The 22,319-nt window shown below is 36.7% G+C and overlaps 1 protein-coding gene and 1 long non-coding RNA gene across 4 annotated transcripts in view; one reads left to right on the forward strand and one right to left on the reverse strand.

Moving 5' to 3' along the window:
* The window catches only part of LOC145518172 (uncharacterized), a 1,384,210-nt gene extending 1,366,336 nt beyond the window's left edge, over positions 1-17,874 (forward strand). The window contains exons 9-10 of one of the 3 annotated variants that reach the window (XR_014062685.1): positions 14,520-14,586; positions 17,436-17,874. Coding sequence is in view for 1 of the 3 variants with exons in the window: in XM_081521985.1 (XP_081378111.1) it covers positions 14,520-14,586; positions 15,858-15,966 (176 nt within the window). In the remaining 2 variants the exon portion in view is untranslated. Of the gene's footprint in view, positions 1-14,519; positions 15,647-15,857; positions 16,108-17,435 lie in introns of those variants that run through there. The other 2 variants (XM_081521985.1, XR_014062696.1) reach the window with 2 other exon arrangements.
* LOC145518175 (uncharacterized) overlaps positions 1-21,534 on the reverse strand; it is a 134,367-nt gene extending 112,833 nt beyond the window's left edge. The window contains exons 1-2 of the long non-coding RNA XR_014062718.1: positions 21,337-21,534; positions 16,293-16,420 (exon numbers count right to left, since the gene is read on the reverse strand). This is a non-coding gene — a long non-coding RNA (uncharacterized LOC145518175). The remainder of the gene's footprint in view (positions 1-16,292; positions 16,421-21,336) is intronic.
* Positions 21,535-22,319: the final 785 nt, after the last annotated feature.

The following is a 22,319-nucleotide window of genomic DNA, read 5'->3' on the forward strand; positions in this document are numbered from 1 at the left end:
TCTCCACCACAAAATAGTTGATATGTGTCACCTTCTATTTAGTATGAAATACAAAGTACTCAAAACAGGATGTGTTTAGAAATTAATATATAGAATATTGTATGCTAGTTTTATGCTACTCAGAAAAAAAATCTCCATCTCCTTTATAGGGTATACTAAATGCATTATTTTTCTCCCAAAAAGTCTCTAAAACTCTATCACAGATAAAATGGAAATTTACTATGATTTTAATTAGGCTTGAATGATTTAAATTGGTAAGGCCAAATCACTTTATCACGGCTAGGACTAAAAACGTCGTTGAGTTATCTGTAGTTAACGTGTGTGCTAGTCACTCAGTCACGTCTGACTCTGTAGTCGGCCAGGCTCCTCTGTCCATGGTATTCTCTGGGCAAGATTACTGGAGTTGGCTGCCATTCCCTTCTCGAGGGGAATTTCCCAACCCAGGGACTGAAGCCAGGTCTCCAGCATTACAGGCAGATTTTTCACCATCTGAACCACCAGGGCCAGGGTTGTTAACAGTACAATCTAATGGATTAAGCTCTTCTACTGAGGGTTCCCAGAGGCAGGGGTGAACCACACTGTTCACTGCCTTCTAGGGTTAATAGACAGTGCAAGAGCAGTGTGTGTATGACCTACCTGTGCCTCTGGTTAAAATAAGTGTGATCCTCAACATTATATTAACTTGCAAGTGGGAAAACAAAACCCTAAACAATCACCAAAACTGAAATAAAATCTGAACACATTATCTAAAAAATAGTAGTTATGCCAGCATAGTGCTTCAGATAATAAATAACAACTAGAAAATCTTGAGGAGGTCAGTTCAATGTGTGGTGCCAATGCTCTTGATTAGAAAAACTTTCAAGCCATAAACTGGGCCTATAGGGAGGGGGGTATACTGTAAATACACTCTTTGTTTAGAAATACATGAACTAGAAGCTATATTTCCTGTAACACAAGTTCAACTTCAGATGTGTTAATTTTATGAAATTCTTCCTAAAATGGACTTGATAACTGTTACCTGTAGAATCATGCTTTATTTAGTCTATAAATATTCATTTTTGAGATAACAAGTGGTAACTGCCACATATTGGATTTAGTCCTTTCAATCTTGTGCATAAAAGACCAGGAATATTAGAAGTAAAATGCAATAAAGCAGCATAATCACGGAAGTTTTTCAATGCGAGTGAACAACACTTGCAAAAGTCCCCTCTCTAAATCATTGTAACTCAAAAGTTTTAATAAAACAAACTAAAACAACAAGAGTTCTAAATAGAATATATTACATCGTGGAATTGATTACACAATTATAGAATCTGGGAAAATGAAACCATCTATTCACTGAACTGCTAATGTTTGGGTTTATTTTTTAATAATATGACGACTTCTACATTTTAGCAGTGAAATCAATTAGAAGAGAAAGGAGTTGAACAGAATGAATTTTCCCTTGCCAAGGAAGAATGAAGTTGAATATGACCATTGGTAGAAAGTAGTAATCTCTATTAAATATGACTTTGTTCACGTTTGTTTTTACACTGCAAATGTACACTTTCCCAAATCTTAGAGTTTTTTCTACCAAAAAAAAAATTGAAGTAGTATTTAAAACAAGGATAATGTTTTCTCTACATTATTAATACAAATGTCTTTAGTTGCTAATTATATCAATACTGAAAAAAATTAATTATACTGCAATGGAAAATTAGTCTAAGACATATAGTTGATTTTATAAAAAACAATTATGAATGTGGCTAATTTTCCCAACAAAACAGGAAGGGCATGTGTAAGAGAATCTTGAGAAAAAGCAGGGAATGCCACCACAGGCTCAGGCGGAATTTGTGTAGCTCCACCAAGCAACAGACAAGCTATTACGACTTGATTGTTTCAGGATATAAGCCTATTATACTCGGCAAATGAAGACACTGACATTTTGTTGTATTTGTTGAAAAGATTAACGGCTCACAAAGAATAGGACCAACTGTGCCAAATTAAATATATTAAATTCTGAAGGCGTTACATTCAATCCGCCCTCCACTGTAAATGCACATACTGTATACTTTAAATGTTCTTGGCGGGTCCCTTAACGATGCGGTGGCATGTCAGCTTTGGAGATGCAGTTTAAATCTTTGCTATTCTGTAATAAAATATGGCAGGGTGTGTTTCTGCACCATTTTTAAGTATGCCTAGTGATGGGCTTCTCTAGTGGCTCCAACAGTAAAAGAATCCTCCTACAATGCGGAAGACCTGAGTTCGATCCCTGGGTTGGGAAGATTTCCTGGAGGAGGGCATGGCAACCCACTCCAGCATTTTTGCTGGAGAATCCTCATGGACAGAGGTGCCTGGTGGGCTACAAACCATGGGGTCACAAACTTGGACACAACTGAACAACTAAGCACAGCACAGTGATGGGCAAATAGTGAAGTAGGATATATTTAGAAGCACACGCACACACACACACACATACATACATACAGACACACATACTAGGTCACTCCTGCCCTGGCACACCTTAACAGACTCAGGAAGCAAAAATAGTTATATAATGTATATTTAAATTTTCATACACAGTTAATACATTTTAAATCCATCTTAAGTCTTGATGACTTTTGTTTTTACTCCTTTCAATTCAAAGTTCCCTTTAGTTATTCATTTCTTTTTAAAAGAATTTGTCTCCTTTCATATGAAACAGATTCCATGGAATCATGTTATTTTATCTGCTTCCACTTCATTCTCCTCGTATGTCAGCTACTGACATTCACACCAAATCTACAGATTTGAAGTGAGGATTAAATCATGTAATATTTTAAAGCATTTATTAAATACTATAATGTCTAGCATAGAGGAGTCCAAACATAGTATATAATAATGCTAATGATAATAATCAGTGTCTCACACATATATTGCATGATCATCTGGTATTTATTTTAAAAAACCTTAGAGAATTGAAAAACTTGTCTAGACTCTGGAAAATATACACTGCTTTGCCCACCTCACTTCTGGTGCTCCCAATAAATCATACGAACTAACCTCACTGCTTCCTCTCCTGTAAGACAAAATTCAGCACTGTGTTGTATTTTCTCCACTAGAAATGCATAATATCCCAAAAAGCTTTTCCTGCCTGCCTTGATGAATAACACGAAGCATGAGAAAACCAGGTTTCCTACTCACATGCAATAGAACCACGCCTCCCATTATAGCTATAGGCAGGCTGTCGGCGCAGTTCCACTTGTGTTAGAGAATTCTGCATCATTTTTAAATGCAAGACAGCATTTAGCCCCATGCTTACATGCACATGTATATCAAAAGTCACATTTGTACATTGTGATGGCTTGTCTTAGTAAAACTCCGTGGTTGATATTTTCAGAGTCCTGAAAACTAGCTTAAAATGGGCTATTTACAGGAGTTAGTGAAGTCGCTGAGTTGTGTCCGACTCTTAGCGACCCCATGGTCTGTAGCCTACCAGGCTCCTCCGTTCATCAGATTTTCCAGGCAAGAGAACCGGAGTCGGTTGCCATTTCTTTCTCCAGGGGATCTTCCCGACCCAGAGATCAAACCCAGGTCTCCCGCATTGTAGGCAGACATTTTACTGTCTGAGCCACCAAGGAAGTCCTAATTTACAGAGGTTGGGAAGACACTCAAAGTGATTTGGTAAATCTGTAGACCCCCAAACTTCTTGCAACTGCCACTTATAATGAAATCCAAAATGCAAGAGGATGAAGACAACCCTGGACATCATTTAGTAGCAACTTGGCTATCACCTTCCCAGACTGGCATCAGATCCTACCATGCATCAGATAACTTCCTAAACTTCCCCACAAAAAGACATGTGCACCCCAATGTTCACAGCAGCACTATTTATAATAGCCAGGACATGGAAGCAACCTAAATGTCCACTGACAGATGAATGGATAAAGATGTGGTACATACACACAAGGAATTATTACTCTGCCATGAAAAAGAATGAAATTAGGCCATTTTTAGAAATGTGGATGGACCTAGAGAATGTCATACAAAGTGAAATCAGAAAGAGAAAAGCAAATATGGTATATTAACACACATATGTGGAGTCCAGAAAAAAGGTACAGATGAACCTGTGTGCAAAGCATAAATAGAGACACAGATACAGAGAATAGACATGTGTACAGAGGAGAGGAAGGGTGGGGTGAACTGGGAGGGTAACATTGAGATATATGCACTACCATGTGTAAAATAGCCAGCTGCTGTATGATAGAGGGAGCTCAGCATGGTGTGCTGTGATGACCCCAAGGGTTTGATTTTATTTGAAAATGCAAACTATTTAAAAATGTGACTCAGGTCATTAAAGAATTAATGTGTGTGTGTGCGTGTGTGTGTATGCGTATATTGAGAATACCAAGCAGAAGCAGATTTTTAAGCCACCAAATGAAAGCTTTAATGCCTATCCTAGTATCCCAAAGGCTGAATACCAGGATTTAACTTTTTATGTTTTTATATTATCTCTCTTCCTGCCCCTCTACATAAAGAGAAACAAAATAGTGTTGATTTTAGAATCCTTATGTTGCGTTTTCTCAAGGATGTTGATAAGAGTCTTGGGAAAAAAAGTAGTTACTGAGAAGGCATGGCTTGAACCATCACTAGCTTGCCTTTTGTTGTCTTTTTTTTTTATTGGAGTATAATTGTTTCTCAAAGTTCTCAGTGTGTGGAATATGTAGACAAACTAAAGGTTTTGTTTTCCATCCAATTCACAGTGCTTTAAATTCTCAATAATCATTAATAATAGCTGATGAATTTCAAAGGGCTAGATTTAAAATGAGAAAAAATAAAAAGCCAGACTGTGGATAGCATCTATTTCTTCAAAAGACTTTGAAATGTCCTTCCTGACTATAGACAATGATTTATAAATAATCTGTTTCATGTCAATTAATTATTACAAAACACTGAAAATTATTACAAATGACTGAAAACTGAAGAAATTCTCTATGCTGGTATCCTTCTAAACATACATCTCTTAAGACAAAATTATTTCAGCATTTTCCAAATAACCATTTTAGTTTGAAATCTAATATTTACCTCCCTTACCTTTATCAAGTAGGTTACTAATATTTTAACATTTTAAAGAGATTGTGTTGTTTGCATTTAATGATTTTGTATGATATGTTTTAATACAGTTTTTGAATAATATGTTTTTGAAAAATGCGGTAGAACAGAACTGAATCATTTTGATAGGATTTTCTGTGAGAGAAATTATTTCCCTTTCTTTCTAAGATGTAAAATGGTGCTAAGTCTTTTATAATATTTATATTTTTTAAATTTCTGACCAAGACAGCCATAATAAACTGCATAAAGACATATAAAAGATATAAGTGCCTAGATATATAGATATGACTATTAATATGCATTATTTATAAGTTTACTTTCTGAATCAGATTTTTAAAACATACTTAGAAATATTAGCTTTAAATATTCATAGTTTTACACATATTATCATACTTTTCTTGGACAAATGTGAATTTCTCTTTACAAAGCTACTGGCATCATTAGAAATCTTGCGAAAAGAATCACCTCTTATCAAATTTGGCTTGCTGCTTCATAATTTCCTGTCATCTAAGCAAGAACTGTTTACAGAAGATGCTCCATAGATATCTCACAAATACTGTCTCCAGCAAGGCCAACACCCATGGCAGACAGAGCCTGGAGCTCTGTACAAAAAATCAGGCTCAACTAGGCCACCCATGAAATCCAATGTTGTGATGCTGTATGAAAATGAAAATCATTCAGTCTTGCCCAGCTCTTTTTGATCCCAAGGACTGTAGCCTTCCAGGCTCCTCTGTCCATAGAATTCTCCAGGCCAGAATACTGCAGTGGATAGCCCTTCCCTTCTCCAGAGAATCTTCCCAACCCAGGGATCAAACCCAGGTCTCCCATATTGCAGGAGGATTCTTTACCATCTGAGCCAGCAGGGTGACACTGTATATCCTAACTATAAGCTGACTTGACTTTAGACAAACCAAATATAATGAAAGGTGAATTATGTAACCACCTGTAAGAGTATATTTGCATATAAACAACTGAAGGGAAATATTTAAGTCAGAACAAAATAGTGATTATAAATTTGTGATTTAAGAATTAAACATTGAGTGGAAAACTGATAAATTCTATTGCTAAATAACAAACCTATCATTTCTGTGTTAGATATCAATTTCACCTTTGCTTCCCCCACAGAAAATCAGAGTTATGCATTATTACACCAGCTTAGGCATTCAAGAGATTGTTGCTGTTTAGTTGTGCAGCTGTATCTGACTCTTTCGCGATCCCGTGGACTGTAGCTTGCCACGCTCCTCTGTCCCTAGGATTTCCCAGGCTAGAATACAGGAGTGGGTTTCCATTTCATCCTCCAAGTTATCTTTCTGACCCAGGAATTGACCCCATGGCTTCTGCACTATAGGCAGATTCTTTACCACTGAGTCACCAGGGAAGTCCATTCAAGATACTACCAAGCAACAATCAGGAAAGTAATATTACTTATATATTTTGATTCATGAATTCATTAAGCTTTGAGCACAAAATCTGAATATATCTCATTCTGCGTTTAATAAGTTTGCCATCTAAACATTGTATCAACACAAAGGAGTCAGAGAAAAAAAAGTTTTGACAATCTTCAAATATGTTATTGAAATTATGAGTGACTTTTAGTAAGCTGGTCATGTTTCAATGTTTTACCATTTAGAAAATCTTTCACAGGATACCATAAATACTTCTAAATGTATCTCAAAAACCAGATCAAATAAAATTTGAAAATAATCCTTTGAGAACTACTCTTTGGGAAACCCATAGAAATTCTCTCCCTCAAGCAGAAGACATCAATTATACTGACATTCAGATCCATGGAGGAGTCAACCCTGAGGTCCCACGATGACCAGTTCTCTCAGAGGAGGTCAGAGTGTCTTGGGGTTGATAAAATTTCATCTTCAAGTAAAACAAAAAACAAATCCTCTCTACAAGAGAGGATCTCCAATTAAACCTTGGTTCATGCAAATTAAAATCCAGGAGGATTTTTTTATCCAGCAAAGCAATTATCCAAGACTGAAAAAATAAACAAATGTGCTTTCAAATGCACAAAATTGATATTTTTTATCACCGCAAACTCAGTTGTACTGAAGGAGCCCATAAAATCCTACCTTCAAAGAGAAGGAAATCAATCTGAAAAAGGGGCTGAGATGCAAGAAGGAAAGGTTAAACAAAAAAACTGTTGAACCTACAGGAAAATCCAAAGTATTGTCCCTGTAGCATACTCATGTTTTATGGAATTAAGAAAAAAACAAAACTGAAATATAAGATCATAAGAGCCCACTCACAAGTATTGTCTCCAAGTGCTTAATGCAAAATAGTCAGCAGCAGTAAAATGCTTCCAAGTAAAAACAATGGTCATTATAAGATGCATGCAGTGTGAGGAAAAAAATACCTATTTTTTTAAAATAAACTAATATAACTGTACCTCAAGCCATGTGAAGATTTATCAGACATATTTTTGCGGTTTCACATTCTCAAGAATAACGTAGGAAGAAGAGATTTTCCTTTTGGTTCAGTTACTCAAGTTATTCAAGGCTTATGTCCCATCCTCCTAGCAATCCTCACTCTCCCTGCAGACTCTGGGTTGGATGTTTTCTTGTGATGCCCTTTTCCATCTTTATGAATTACTTTTCTCAGCAAAGAAGATCAGAGGTCCTACAAACACAATGTCTCATTCCCTCCGGTGCAGCCCCTGCAGTGAAGTATCAGCTTTATCTTCCGGATCAGCAGGATAAATATGAACAGAACAAGCTGTGTATTGTCTGCAATATTGCTAGATAGCTCAACACTGCCAAAAAATTTCTGTTCAAAATAGCTTTCATGGGTTTCTTTGTCTTAGCACCAGTTACTTAGTATTCTATGTCAAAATTGAAAATCACCATAGAAACCAAGCTAACAATGACACTCTATGTATTTTTGTATACATATATCGAGATGTATAAACAATCATTAGAAATCATAAAACAACCCCTCCTTTGTTTCATCGGCAGCATAACGTTAAAAATATAGATTTGTGTCCTCTTCATTGTTTTAATTAAGGCCTCACATTGCCATTACTTGGGCAAAACATTATTGAAGATGTGAATAAGCATCTAACTGTCTCTGAGTTACTTGTCCACTGTTTACATTTTTAGTTACTAGGAACACTCAGGAATAAAGTGTTACCAACAGGGTTTTACTTATTTTCCTAAATAGTATGAAATTTGGGGTCATGAGCAAATATTATTTTAATTCTTCCAGTAATCAGAATTAGTAACTTAGAAGTTTTGACTCAGTTTCCAACTGACAATAAATATCCATCAACTAAGTAAATGTAGATCCTAACAAGGAGCAGGTTTTTGAAGTAGCTAAGCTTATCAGCAGCTTCGAAAGGAGACTGAGAGAGATGCCTGTGGACAGAGTTGTTGCTGTGCCTGAGTCCCAGCGCTGCACGATGGGAACTGTCCAATGGACAGTTTGGGAAGTGCCCTCTCCTCCTGAGCCCTAGAGAGAGGTAACACGCCTGGGCAACCCTGAAGTTGTCTGTGTCCACAGAGTCTGGAAGGGGGAGCAGACTCTTGTCCTCATTCCCAAGTAAGGAAGTTGAAAAGCAAGAGAAATGTGATGCTGAAATTCTTTGGTAGTGAACTGAGCCTTCACTGGAGAACTGGTCAAGGTAAATAATAGGTGAGTCATTTCGGTCCAGGTAAACAACAGAACCAGATACTCTGTCACGTGGGAGGGGCAGAGGCAGCCTGGAGTCTGCGCGACTTGTGCTCAAGGGCAAGTCTGGGTTATAATCAAACTCACGCAAAGAGTTTTCCACGGAGGACAGCCTTGAAAAACCAGGGTCTTACGGGGAGTAAAATGCAGCAGGAGAGTATTCACAACCTATGACAGAAGAAAGTCCAAGTGAAGGATCCCCAAAGACACCATTTTTTCCCAAAATGACAAGCAGTTAATGAAAATGCCGTAGAAGTGCAGCCCATCACTGGGGGTAATAAAGTGGCCAAAACTATGAGAATTTTACAAGATAATGAATTAATAGCTGGGCTACAAAATGGGAAATTAGAGCAGTTAAGGTCAGTAGGCCATCCTTCTCAACAGTTTGTTGGGCCGTGAAATAACCGATTTTTTTTTTTTTTTAAGGAAGCAAATATGGTCACCAGGCATCTGAAAGGATTTATCAACATACCACTGTCATCTCTTTGAGCACCCACTTCCTGTGAACTCTCTTTACTTTCTTGTCCTCAGAAGGGAGAGAGATAAATAGTATAATTTTTTCCCTTTGAAAAAATAGGATAGGATTAGAAAAATAGATTCTCCAGTTATTCAGGAAGACAGGTCACAGACTGGGAAAGTTCACCAACTCCTCTAAGGAAAGGTGAGACTAGACTAGTAACTAGTGAAAGTCAACTGTAACCACCTGCCAGGCTTAGAGAACACCGATTCATCTTCGAGAAGTGCTGATTTTAAGTAAATACTTTGCTGTATAAAACTCTAGCTCTTTGCCACGCCCCCTCCCCACTCCCCTTGGTGGGTTTTGGGAGAAAAGTCAGCAGCGGAGAGAGAAATAGGCCGTCACTCCTATGCCCAAGTAGCAAGTAACCTGCCTGAAGCCACTGCCATCATCACAGTGAAGACCTAAACTCATAGTTATGTGTATTATAAAGGACCGGGCATTTTAATTGCTGACCTCATACTGTCTATAATCTAAAATCACCATGGACTCCCCCAAAGTGAACAAAAGAGTTACAGGAACCACCCAAACCTTCATTTAATGGCAAAAGAACCCTTTCCCTCACTTAACAGCATTAAACGGATACCAGGGGCAAATAATTTGCAGGTATATTAAAAAAATCTCACCAGTCACGTTCACTCAGTATCTATGTGCCACTGGCATCAATGATCATTTTTTTCTACTCAAAGAAGGACAGACTATATTTCAGTCATTATATCAATTTAGCCTATGAAGACAGTGAAGTGGGAAGGAAAACATTATAGGAGTCCTCTTTGTACCATGCTGCCCTTCTTAGTATCGCCATCTGGTAGTTATCCTGTGACAATTACTGTAAAACAAGTGGCTCTTATCCCAGTCATCATTGAGACACACAATAGACATTTAGAAGAAAGAGAAGCTCCAATCACATGCAACACAGATGTCAGAAATGCAAACTGGGCAGATGGAGTTTTCTTTCTCTTCTCTCAAACCTGTACAAGGCACACAACAGATTTCAATCACCCTTTCCATCGGAGGACAGTGATTCATCTAATGCAGGGTTTCCGTTTCTTGGCAGACTCTAATGTCACCTGAAGAGCAGCTAAATGTTGCTAATGCCAGCCTGAGTTGAGCAGGGTCTAGTATCTATGATCATCCCTCAATTACCTGAATGTCACTATCAAGGACACTCGTCCTGATACAGTGCATCCTGTTTCTTTGATATGCAGCCATAAGAAAATAATCTCTTCTGATAATCTAATATTTTATTGCTTTATAAAATTGCTTGTTTATTAAATATTTAAGATCTCAGTCTTAGTATGAAGACCAAGTGTCCTGAATATATTTTGAGTCAAACTAGGTAAGCATGGTCTAAATTTTCATGACCTGTTGACATTATTCAGTCAGTCAGTCAGTTCAGTCACTCAGCTGTGTCCGACTCTTTGCAACCCCACGAACCACAGCACACCAGGCCTCCCTGTCCATCACCAACTCCCAGAGTCCACCCAAACCCATGTCCATTGAGTCGGTAATGCCATCCAACCATCTCATTCATACCATATTATAAATTTTCTGATGTACCGACACAATTAAATATTTTTTTAATTAAAAAATATCTTTATCTGTAAATTTTATTAACTCTCTTGTAATAGAAATGAATTTTCAGGGTCTTGCCAAACTAAATGTCTGTTTTGGAGAACATTTTTGTTTTGGTTATCCTAGGAACGATTACTCTAGAAATTAGAATGAAGATAGTTAAGAAAGAGAATCAAAAGAATACAGATCAAACATGTATACTATTATGATGCCAATCCACTTTTGATCAAGAGAGACAGTCGCTATTACATTCTGATAGATTTTATATTATATATTGCTATTTATATTTATATTACACAGTTACATATTGACAGATTGTTTTATAGAGAACTAAAAGGAAATATTTTAAAGGACCCCATTTTAATGGACAAATTATTTTAAACTAGGGAAGAACATAGAATTTCTTTTCTTTTTAAAAACATAGTTTCTTCTCTAAACTCTATTTCCTCAATTGATATCAAGTGGAATCACATGTCAGGCCAGCAAGTGTTCCCGGCACAGTTAGTGTACATACCGTCTACTTCTCCATCCTTAATTCCTACTGTGAATGTGAATGAGTCTGCAGTTGTGTGCAGGTGTGTGTGTACAATGTAGATTTCTTCTGGATAAGATAGGAACTCAATGATGTAAAAACAAAGGCAAGATATGAAGTAATAACGGCCTTTAAGAAACTGATCTAGGGTATTCCATGAGCAGTCTTGTGTCAAGAAGAGATCACGTATAAAACTTTACATAAAATTATAAAATGCTCCAACTCTCTCTCTCTTCTCAAGGCTAAAAACCTGAGACCCTCTGGGTAAAAATGACATTAATAAGGTCCTGCTGAAAAGCAGTGCTTTCGCCAGGACTACAGAGAATCCACAATCATTTGCCTCCTCGGGAGACATTTCTTTCATCATACAGTTTGCTGCATATAATGCATTGAATGGAGAGGGGAAAAAAAATGTATGTTACTTCAACAAAAACTTGAAAAATAAGCACTATAATAAGTGCTAAAGTACAAGAGTGAATTTGGGGACATTAAAACATTCTAAGATTTATTTCTATGACATAAACATCCCTCAGTGCGCTTATGATGCCCTATATTTTGAACTTCTGGTAGCTACTCCAGTTGCTATGAACTTTGCCTACATATACAACATTGCAAGCAAAGAAATGACTTTGTGTGTGTGTGTGTGTGTGTATACACACACACACACACACACAGAGTAAAAGTAAACTGTATTTTTACATGCTATGGCTGTGATATTCCGATGCGTGAAGGAGCACTGTGCAAATGAAAGCACAAGTCACTTAAGCAATAATATAGCCAATGCGGTGGCCAAGAGTGAAATAAAAGAGGAAACAGTTGTATGAAACTGTCATGACAATGCAACAAAGGAACAATAGAATAAGCTAAGCTTGCTCATTGTGCTTCTATGAATAGTGTCACCAGACAAAGACATTGTCACAGACAGAAGTTCAGGCTTCAGTGAGACAATCACTACCCACCTCAGTGATAGGCTCCATGCTTATTTGTTAAATTTCCAATGCAATATTTATAAACAAACACAGATTCTAATTAACCAAGAGTCATTTTACAAAGGGAAACTAATAATACCTCTAGCCCGCACATTTCCCTTCAACACACACACACACAAATCATCATATACAGTCCACTTTTGTTTGGAAAGTGAAAATGTTAGTCACTCAGCCATGCCTGACTGTTTGTGACCTCACAGACTTTAGCCCTCCAGGCTCCTCTGTCCATGGAATTCTCCAGGCAAGATTACTGGAGTGGGGGTTGTCATTCCGTGCTCCAGGGGATCTTCCCGACCAATGGATCAAACCCGGTCTGCCATATTGCAGGCAGATTCCTTACCATCTGAGATACCAGGAAAAAATATTAATGCAATAGATTAGTAGTAATACTGTAACTGACATAATCTAATGAGAAAATGAGTCATGGCCTTTTTCTTTAGTCAAAATAATGTGTGTTATTATTTGGGGCTTACTAGTACTACCTTCAAAAACACTTAGTCTTTAGGACATGCTAGATCAGGAACCAGAGGGTTTTAGAGACTAGAAGTGTAATTGGCAATTGATCATACAGCATTTCACCATTATATCACTGGTTAACTACGCCTGTTCCCATTCAACAAAATGTACATCTAATTACAATGCATATTTAACAACCCAAGGATCCCGTGGCCTGAACTGATTTGGTAAATGTAAATAAGGAACAGCCATGTGTCCAGTGTGTCTGTACTAGAATCAACAAGGGAAAGGGAGATAGAAGAAGAAATCAAAGAGACCAGGAGGTGGAAAGGGAAAATTTGTATCAGCAGATCATTTAAAGTCACAGGCCATTGTGAAGATCTGGGTCATACTCTGCATGCCAAAAGAGGCCATTGGAAGATGTGAAGGACAGGAATAGCATCATATGATGTTTCCACAAAGGAATCTCTACAGGCTCAGGTGTAAAATACATAGAAAATGGCTTGCAACTGTGAAACAGATGAGCCGAGGGTTTGCAATAGGCCATATGAGAGATGATCATGACTTGAGCTATTGGAAGACCTGGGAAGACCTAGCAGGAGACTGAACACATTTTGAAGACAGGTAAGAAGCTTATATACTGGGAGTCAGATAGCTTGAGAGTTTGATTGAAAGTCATCCTCCAGTAAGCTCCTGATGCTGGGACAGACTGAAGGCAAAAGGAGAAGGGGACAGCAGAGGATGAGATGGTTAGATAGCATCAGCGACTCAATGGGCATAAATCTGAGCAAACTCCGTGAGACAGTGCAGAACAGAGGAACCTGGCATGCTGCAGTCCATGGGGTCGCAAAGAGTCAGACACTACTTAGCGACTAAACAACAACAATTCTCTAGCAAGTTTCAGAGCTGAAATTAAACATACTTCTCTGTGCCCTCAAGAGCATGTTCTTCCCATGATTCAGTGGCTTAAACCCAGAATGATCATCATCTTGCATAGCAGTATTGACAAAATACAGATTCCTAATTTCAAACAGAGTCTTGCTACAGTGCTACAGAAATAGACCATCTGGGAAAGGGGACTGGGAAATTCTTATGTCAGATTTTCAACAAGGTTTGAAAACCACCTCATAATCTGTACAGTGATCAGTATGATGGATATGGACACAGGATACGGCCCTAGCACCATGAAAAATGACTGTATTTTTACGTGGGAAGACAACACCTGAGTCAGCGTTTTCCACAAAAGAAAAACATAATCAGAGCTTGAAGCACAAACTGTAGTTACTGAATGAAGAATAGATTCAAAGGAGTAGACTTCAACCAGAAATCTCAGGAGGAAAAATCTTTAAATTCTTCTGAGGCCTGGACAGAGAATAGAAGAATGGAGATAGGCACCAACACATTTTTTAAAAGACCAGTATCAAATCAAGTTTAAGTCAGCTGATCTCTACTCTCTCTATAAAATAGAAGATGAGTTTAGCTGTTGAAGTAGCAGATGATGATGTATATTGGGGCCAGAGGCTTGGGGAAACAGAATTTTTTGGATCATGGCAGAAGAAAATGAGGAAATGACCTGGTATGAACGGCACCCGGGGTGAAATTTCAGAGAACACACCATAGTATAGAAGATGCTGAATAAATGACAAATCTATCTACTTGACTGTGGGATTTTGCCTGATTTTGACTGTGTGATTTTTCTTTACAGCCTGGCATATGAAGGAAGACACAGTATTGAGGACTGACCCAAATGTGAAGATTTCTGGGCTTTGCAGGTAAATCTCACAAATTTTACAGGTAAGAACACATGTTTGGTTCAGCAGCTGTGTGAGCTTAAGCAATTCATTTAACTTTGTGAACCCCAACTTCATTTGCACAGTTGAGATAAATCTTAACTCACTATGCTGTGGGGATTAAGTTAGATAAGCTAAATTGATCACTGTATGATAAATGGTAAAGAGTCTAGAACTGATAATCATGATTACTATTGTTATTGCTATGGAAGTGTGTTCTTAAGTGGAATACATATAAATTATCAGAATAGAGAAGGCCAAGAATTAGGATAGGTTTTTGGAATTCCGTGGCCGAAACCTTAAAACATCAAGAATGATGGGAACAAATGGAAAACTGACGTGAAGAAAGTGAAACTATTTTTATGTCTTTCCAATCTGTTGGGACCATTGTGTGATCATAATTCTGCCATCCCAACAGTGTAATGTGTTTGCTCTAACTTTTGGCTTTGAATCATCCATAGTTTCCCTTGATTTACTTTTTATATGATCACAGTGATTTATCTAAGCTTTTGGGTTTTAACTCCCAGGGGTGAATGAGAAGGCAGAGAGGGATGTTGATACATTTGGTTTTTTGTTCATTCTTGCTTGTCACTGCAAGGTGGCACGTTTCCCCCCACCTCCTATTCATGCACATGCATTTCCAATATGGCCCCTAGCCCCATGGTCCATCAAAAGTGCTCCTCTAAAGTCACACACACACTACGATATATAAAATAGATCGCTAATAACTAATAAGGACCTACTTACTCTATAGCACAAGGAACTACTCAGTACTCTGTAATGACGTATATGGGAAAAGAATCTAAAAAAGAGTGGATATACATATAACAGGTTCTCTCTGATGTACACCTGAAACTATTCAACATTATAAATTGACTGTACTCCAATAAAAATTTTAAAAAGAGTCACACGTGACAATTATGTAACCAAATCTACAGGACCATTTCTACTTCTCATGTTTCTGGATCTTTCAACTGCTCCCTGAAAGCCTCGCCCAGGCACCTGTGATAGCACTCTCTTCTGGCTTTTCTCTACCCTGCACACCGCCCTGTCACATTTAGATATAACAAGTTCAACAGACACTATGGGATCGTCCGGCAAATGATGTCTAAACTCAGACTCCTTAAATGCTTATAAGAAATACAATTTCTTCCTACAGACACAGATGGGTATGTCCATGCCTCTCAAGGTAGAGTGTGTCAAACCTACTTTTGCTCCTCTTATGTGACCTCCTTATCTTAACATTTTTCCAGGATATGTGCAGACCTTTCTTTTCATGCACATGCACGTTCTCTGCAGAGAGAGGCTGATCATCACCCAAGGAACCTTATGGACCAATCACCTCTAAATGCACGAGTCTAAGTGCTCTGCTCTCAACTCTAGACTCAACAGTTCAAAGGGTCTTCACTGCCTCATAGGTGCCTCAAATTTAATATATTAAAAACAAGCAAACAAAAAGCAATTGAGCCTTTACATTAAATCTGTATTTTCCATTTTTTTAAATTTATGCTTCTGAGTCTCCTCTTTTTCTATAAATCATGTTATATTAATTATAAATTAAATTACTATTAAGCAACCAGAATATATCTTTAAAACACAGACATAAGCATTTGCTGTAAGCCTTCAAATAGCTTCCCACTAAGCCTTCAAATGGAGAAGGCAATGGCAACCCACTCCAGTGTTCTTGCCTGGAGAATCCCAGGGACAGGGGAGCCTGGTGGGCTGCCGTCTTTGGGGTCGCACAGAGTCAGTCGCACAGAGTTGGACACAACTGAAGCGACTTAGCAGCAGCAGCAGCAGCTATCCAAGTACAGTTCTGTAGAGATAGAAATGTACAATGTCATGGTTGTTGGCAGAGAACTGCTGATTCCTTGCTCCAGCATATAGACACATTATTCTCATAAAACTTGTAACATTATAATTCAGGGACTATTTAACCTTTAATACAAATCATTTTTATTGTCCCAGTAGAACTCAAAACATTTTATTATTTATTTCTCTTTAACGCTGTGTACCAACTAAGGTGTTATTCTGTTACAAAGGAAAGACATGTTTAAATCTCATCCATGTGCAATACCTCTGCAGAACTCCTTAAAGGAATGCAAATGTCTTCAGCAAATAGAGCAAAAGGAAGACTCAAAATTGTCACTGATGTCAGATTATTTATGAAATGTAGGTGTTCTCTGACTTCCCCTTTCTTTAATTTTCAAGATCACTTAGAGTTTTTCTTCTCTTTATTGTCTTAGTTTCTTCTCTTTATTGTCAGTGATGTGCCTCCAAGTAATTCTGATAGAACATTCTATAACACTGAATAGGAAAAATGCAAGGATAAAATGTACTGTTGCCAGTATGTTTGTTTATCATATTGTCAATTTGTTATTGTTTGCACCTAAGTTTATCTGGCAGAACTCTTCAGACAAAAAACATAGAACCAATTTATTTCTAATTTTTAAAAATCTTTTGCTGGCATGGACTTAAGCTCACTTACATTAAAAACATAACTTCTCTGGAAATTGGTTCTACATCTTTTTCAGTTTGTTTGCCTTGCAGTCACATTCTTTATTCTTTTATTTACAGCTTGCCTAAGACAAAATTTTCCATGGATTTAGTGCAGGGAAAAAACGGGGAAACAAAAGGAAATGCAATGTAACAGAATAAAATGCCTTAAATTCCAGTGGGAAAATAAAAATGATTTGTGTTAAAGGTTAAATAGTCCCTAAACTGTCATGTTGTACCAGTTTTATAGGAATGATGTCTCTATATTCTTGCTCAATGCATCATCAATCTGTAGCCAAATGCCACTGACACTGTATTATTTTTTATCTCTGCAGAACAATATTTGGATACCACTTACCTCTGAGGCAGTTCTTTTGGAAATTATAAATATATTTCTTTCCAGAGATCAAAAGAATCCACATCAAAATGAAAGATGAAGTGTGGAATCTGAATTCACAGCTGCTTTATGCAATCTGGACGGAGTGTGGGATTTTTCATTTTAGTTCACTTCCCAAAGCTTTGTAGATAGAGGCTTAAAATGATATATTTGAATTTTTTTTTAATATTCTTCTCTTCTCTGGCTGTGTAAATGATTGCAATCAATCAGATTTTCTGTGTTCAAGAAGAACCATGAAATTACAATACGAAATTTTTTCACATGCAGTTTTATACCATGGGCAATGACTGGCAGCTTCACAATGTCTCATTGTGGCAAGAATTATGATGTTATTTTTGGATAAATATTTTTATATAAGAAAAGTTAACTAACAAAAAGTTGACTCTCATGTCTTTTTTTGAAAACAGTTTTGCATGACATAAAAGTATAATTTGAGTCTATTATTTGACATTTATATGAACTAATATAACTATTTAATGAAACTATTAAGATATATTAAAACCTTCCCAATAACAAAAACAGAAATCTGAAGCAAATTAAACTATGCCATGCTAGTTTGTAGTACATAAATAAGCACTTGTAGGGAAATATTGCTCATTCCAAAAGTGCTGTATTAGTTACAAAATGATTTTCAGTATTGACAAGATAATTCTATTGTTAAGAAATAAACACCAGTGTTAAAGTGGGTTCTAACCAAACTCTGATGCATTTTCTGACATTTAGAAGGAAAAGCTGACTAGGGTCACTAGAGGTTTGGCAAATACACTGTTCCCATGAAATACCAACCTAAGCATATTTGAATTTGCTTCAAGATTCAAAGCTGAATTCAATCCTAAATTGTAAATGTGTATGTAATGCTTAATATAACTTTCCCTTTAGAGTTGGCTATTACAATGAAAACCTTTCTCATCAAAATAAATACAATATAAAACTTAATATGGTCAAATGTTATAAAGATTTCGGACATTTTTCTCCCCTGATAAAAAGCAGTTTTCTTTCTGGATCATAAGATGAAAAATCTATGTCAAAGGTAAGGTAAAATATAAAAATAAAGTGATATATTGTTTAGGGAGATTTACAGAAACAATATTCTTGGAGCTTTTTCTGCTGTTAACTAATCAAAGTTTCTTTGTGCATAAAAACATCTATTTCACAAGGCTAGAAAGTGAGCTGGTATTTTATGTATTCGCTCGATTGGAGTATCTTTTGCCTGTCACACGCCAGGTATGAGTTACGCCCTGGATGGTGAATGGCAAACAGCACTTGGGCCCATGGCCCTTTCAAGGCCATGGTGTCTGTGTGTAGAGGGAAGAAAAACAGACCGTAAACCTGAACTACATATAATTAAAAGTGTGATAAATACCAGGTAGGAAACAGCAAGATGAAGAGATGGACAATAATGGAGTACATTGATATTAACAGTATATTCTCTGAAGACGTGACATTTAATATGAGACTTGGATCATGAGAAGAAATCAGTCACGAATAGAGAAGAGGGTTCTAGGAAGCGGGCCAAGTAGGGTCTATGTTCCCTAAAGTGGGCAGAGGAACTTGTATGTCTTCAGGTGTCTGGAAGGAGGGCCACTTTCCTACAATGTTGTGGATATAGAAAGGGATTCATGAGCCGGGCCCCAGGCCAGACTGAGGGGCTTTTAGGGTCTATTGTGGAGTATGGATTTTCTCTGATGTATGAGTGAGTGAGTGAAGTCGCTCAGTTGTGTCCAACTCTCTGTGACCCCATGGACTCTAGCCTCCCAGGATCCTTCATCCATGGGATTTTCCAGGCAAGAACACTGGAGTGGGTTGCCATTTCCTTCTCCAATGCATGAAAGTGAAAAGTGAAAGTGAAGTCGCTCAGTTGTGTCCGACTCCTAGCGACCTCCTGGACTGCAGCCTACCAGGCTCCCCTGTCCATGGGATTTTCCAGGCAAGAGTACTGGAGTGGGGTGCCATACTTGGATAGCAACTGCCTCTAAACAGATCTTTTCAGATATGGGAGCAATGGATGTCTTATCCAATAATGACACAAGGGATCCTGACCCTAAATGGCACAATAGATCATTAATCATAAAATTCATTGGTGAAGTGTTTATCATCTGACTCCATTTTGTGTTTCATCAATTGTTCAAGCAAGGTAGTTCTTTTTGCATCAAGTGGGGAATAGCTTGATTTAATATAAATTAAGATCTGAAATAATTAACTTTGCCTTTTTCAAAAACATCCTTGAGATGTGGAAGTTTTTCAAAGCTTACTAATTAATTATATTTAGGAGGCAGTTTTATAAAAGGATGCACAGAATTGGCAATTATCTGTTGAAGGCAGGTTATACAAAGTCATTCAAGGAAACTTTAAATATTTTAATTATATGAATGTCATATGCAAATATGCTCCATACATTCAGAAAAGTCTAACTGGATATTTAATTATTTCTGCATATGGGAAATGTGTCAGATTCCTTAAAATAACTGTAAGAAATATGACTTCATAACCTCTATTTTAATGTAGTTAACTTGTGTTTCTTCCCAAGTGAAGACATTCACAATGAGTAAATACAAATTTTAGTGGAAAGTTGGTGTATTAGAATATTTTTCACAAAAGCCCTTACATTTTAATACATTTCTCTTAGACTATAGGTTTAGTAGACCGTATAATATGATGTATACATCACTTTGATGAAGCATAAAAGATTAAGGATATGTTTATATATAACAAACCAAGTTATTTAGTTTCTGATATCACTTTTCAGAACCATAAAAGCCCATTTTTAGGTATCCTTAAGTCTAAGATCTACATCATTATGTTCAGGGTGAGTTACCTACATTCTTTCCAAATTCTCCTGATCATTAGCTTGGAAGTTATCAGTTGATTTAACTTTAGATCTAGAAGCAGATGGTGAGATGAGAGGCATATAATATAAATGAGTGAAATAGATTGGTTGTTAAAAAAAAAAAAAAAGAGTCAACTGTCATATCACAAACATCCAAACTCTGTACGTTCTGAAATGGATTGTAATTATATTGTAACAAAAAATGGATGTTACTGGAAAATTTGAGATCAAAATCTCAAAAAAAAATTCCATCATTATTATTTCCTTTGATTTGTAAAATAAACCTGAGACCCCCTGCCTCTGTTATCAAGCTCAGGGCTCTCACTTTATTTATACTGTGCTGTGCTTTCACATTGAATGAAACTTGGCTTTCAACCTCTTAACGACAGTAATATTTAATTTTATTCAGTTTCTTACTGGAAAACAGATACTTCCATAAAACTAAGATACTTCCATACACAGAATTTTTTACATCACAGCTTTTATATTTAGAATAGCTATTACAAAGTTTTCTGCAAGACTCAGACATTTCAATATTGCTGCCTTTAATGTTTGAACCTGCATTGCACCATGATAAAATTTCTAACTCTAGGTCTTAACTCTAGTCATATTATATGACTGAACACTGTGGGGTCATTGTTATCAGTTTTAAGTCTGAAATTGTATTTTTCTTTCCTTCCTTTTAAAAAAATATTTTAGGAGTTATTTAGACAATCCTGTTAAGTTCCAGAAGAAAGTGATTTCTGACAAGTAGTATAAGCCAGGTTAGTCTTTGACAAAGGGTTTCCAAAGGCATAAATTCACAAAAAATTGGGCATGTAAATCATACACTATTTCTTTATTCTACATAGTATTTTATAAGGTACTTAGAAGATGAATAATAACAAAGGGATAAAGTCATTGAGTCTATCTTTACTTGGAAGCTAAGATGGATTTTTTTATCTTAGAAACTCATTGCATGTTACATCTCAAAGAAGCTGTTCAGTATCAAATGACAAATCAACTAACTTACAGGCAGTTCAGTAGACAATGGCTGAAGCCAAGCAAACATACGCAGATGACTAGCTTAATCTTCCTCTACAGCAGGAGTTCCATTCAAACTTCTTACTTAAAGCAGATCGAGGTGAATGATGAGGCTAACTACTTTGTCATCACAACTTGTTTCTAAATACTATTTAAGAGATACATTAAGTCAAAAATTAACTGATCACCTTTGGAACATTGCCTTGAGTCATTTTCCTTGGCAATTTTATGTTAAACCTTTCCAGAAGGGTCCAACACACAGGCATACATATAAACACACACACACAAAATCCTGTTGTGAGGCCACTGCAGTCATGAGCCTCATGTCCATAAGTTCCAAACCACGTCACAATTCCACTGATAATACATCACAAATATATGACATCAGCAGGTGAAAACAACACAAATCAGTTTCTTATTTGTTTTTTACTTAGTTCAAACTGGGTATGTTCTGGGTATGCTCAGGCATACTTTATATTTTCAGCATTCTGGGCAACAAGCATTTAAATTAATCTCATATTTGCCAATATTTGCTGCATTTGGGTATTTTTTTCTTCGTATAATAAGAACATCTCCAAACTAATCAGTTTAGAAAAGTATTGATATAAAATAATTTTCATTCATGACATAACTGCCTCTAAGACTAGCAATACTTCCACTAACAAATAAACCCTCTTAAACTTTTAGTTTTTTCCTTTCAGTTCATTCTTTTTCATGACATGTCATTTCTTCATGTAACTCATCGCTATGACTGTTGTTTGTTTAAAAATGGTGCCTTGAACTGCAGTGTTTTAACACAGATGTACTTGGTTTGCATGTCAAATACTGAGACTATTATTTAGTTCCACTCACTAAATAATATGTAGTTTTCCTGAAACATTCATCTTCTTGCTTTAACATTTATAAATTTTATTTTGTTAGAAACACTTGTACAGAAGAATGTTATGTATTTTTTTTAAAAGAAATCTTGTA

This window comes from Giraffa tippelskirchi, chromosome 8 (assembly GCF_054371585.1).
Source record: "Giraffa tippelskirchi isolate mGirTip1 chromosome 8, T2T-mGirTip1v1.2.pri, whole genome shotgun sequence".
NCBI classification, from domain to species: domain Eukaryota; kingdom Metazoa; phylum Chordata; class Mammalia; order Artiodactyla; family Giraffidae; genus Giraffa; species Giraffa tippelskirchi.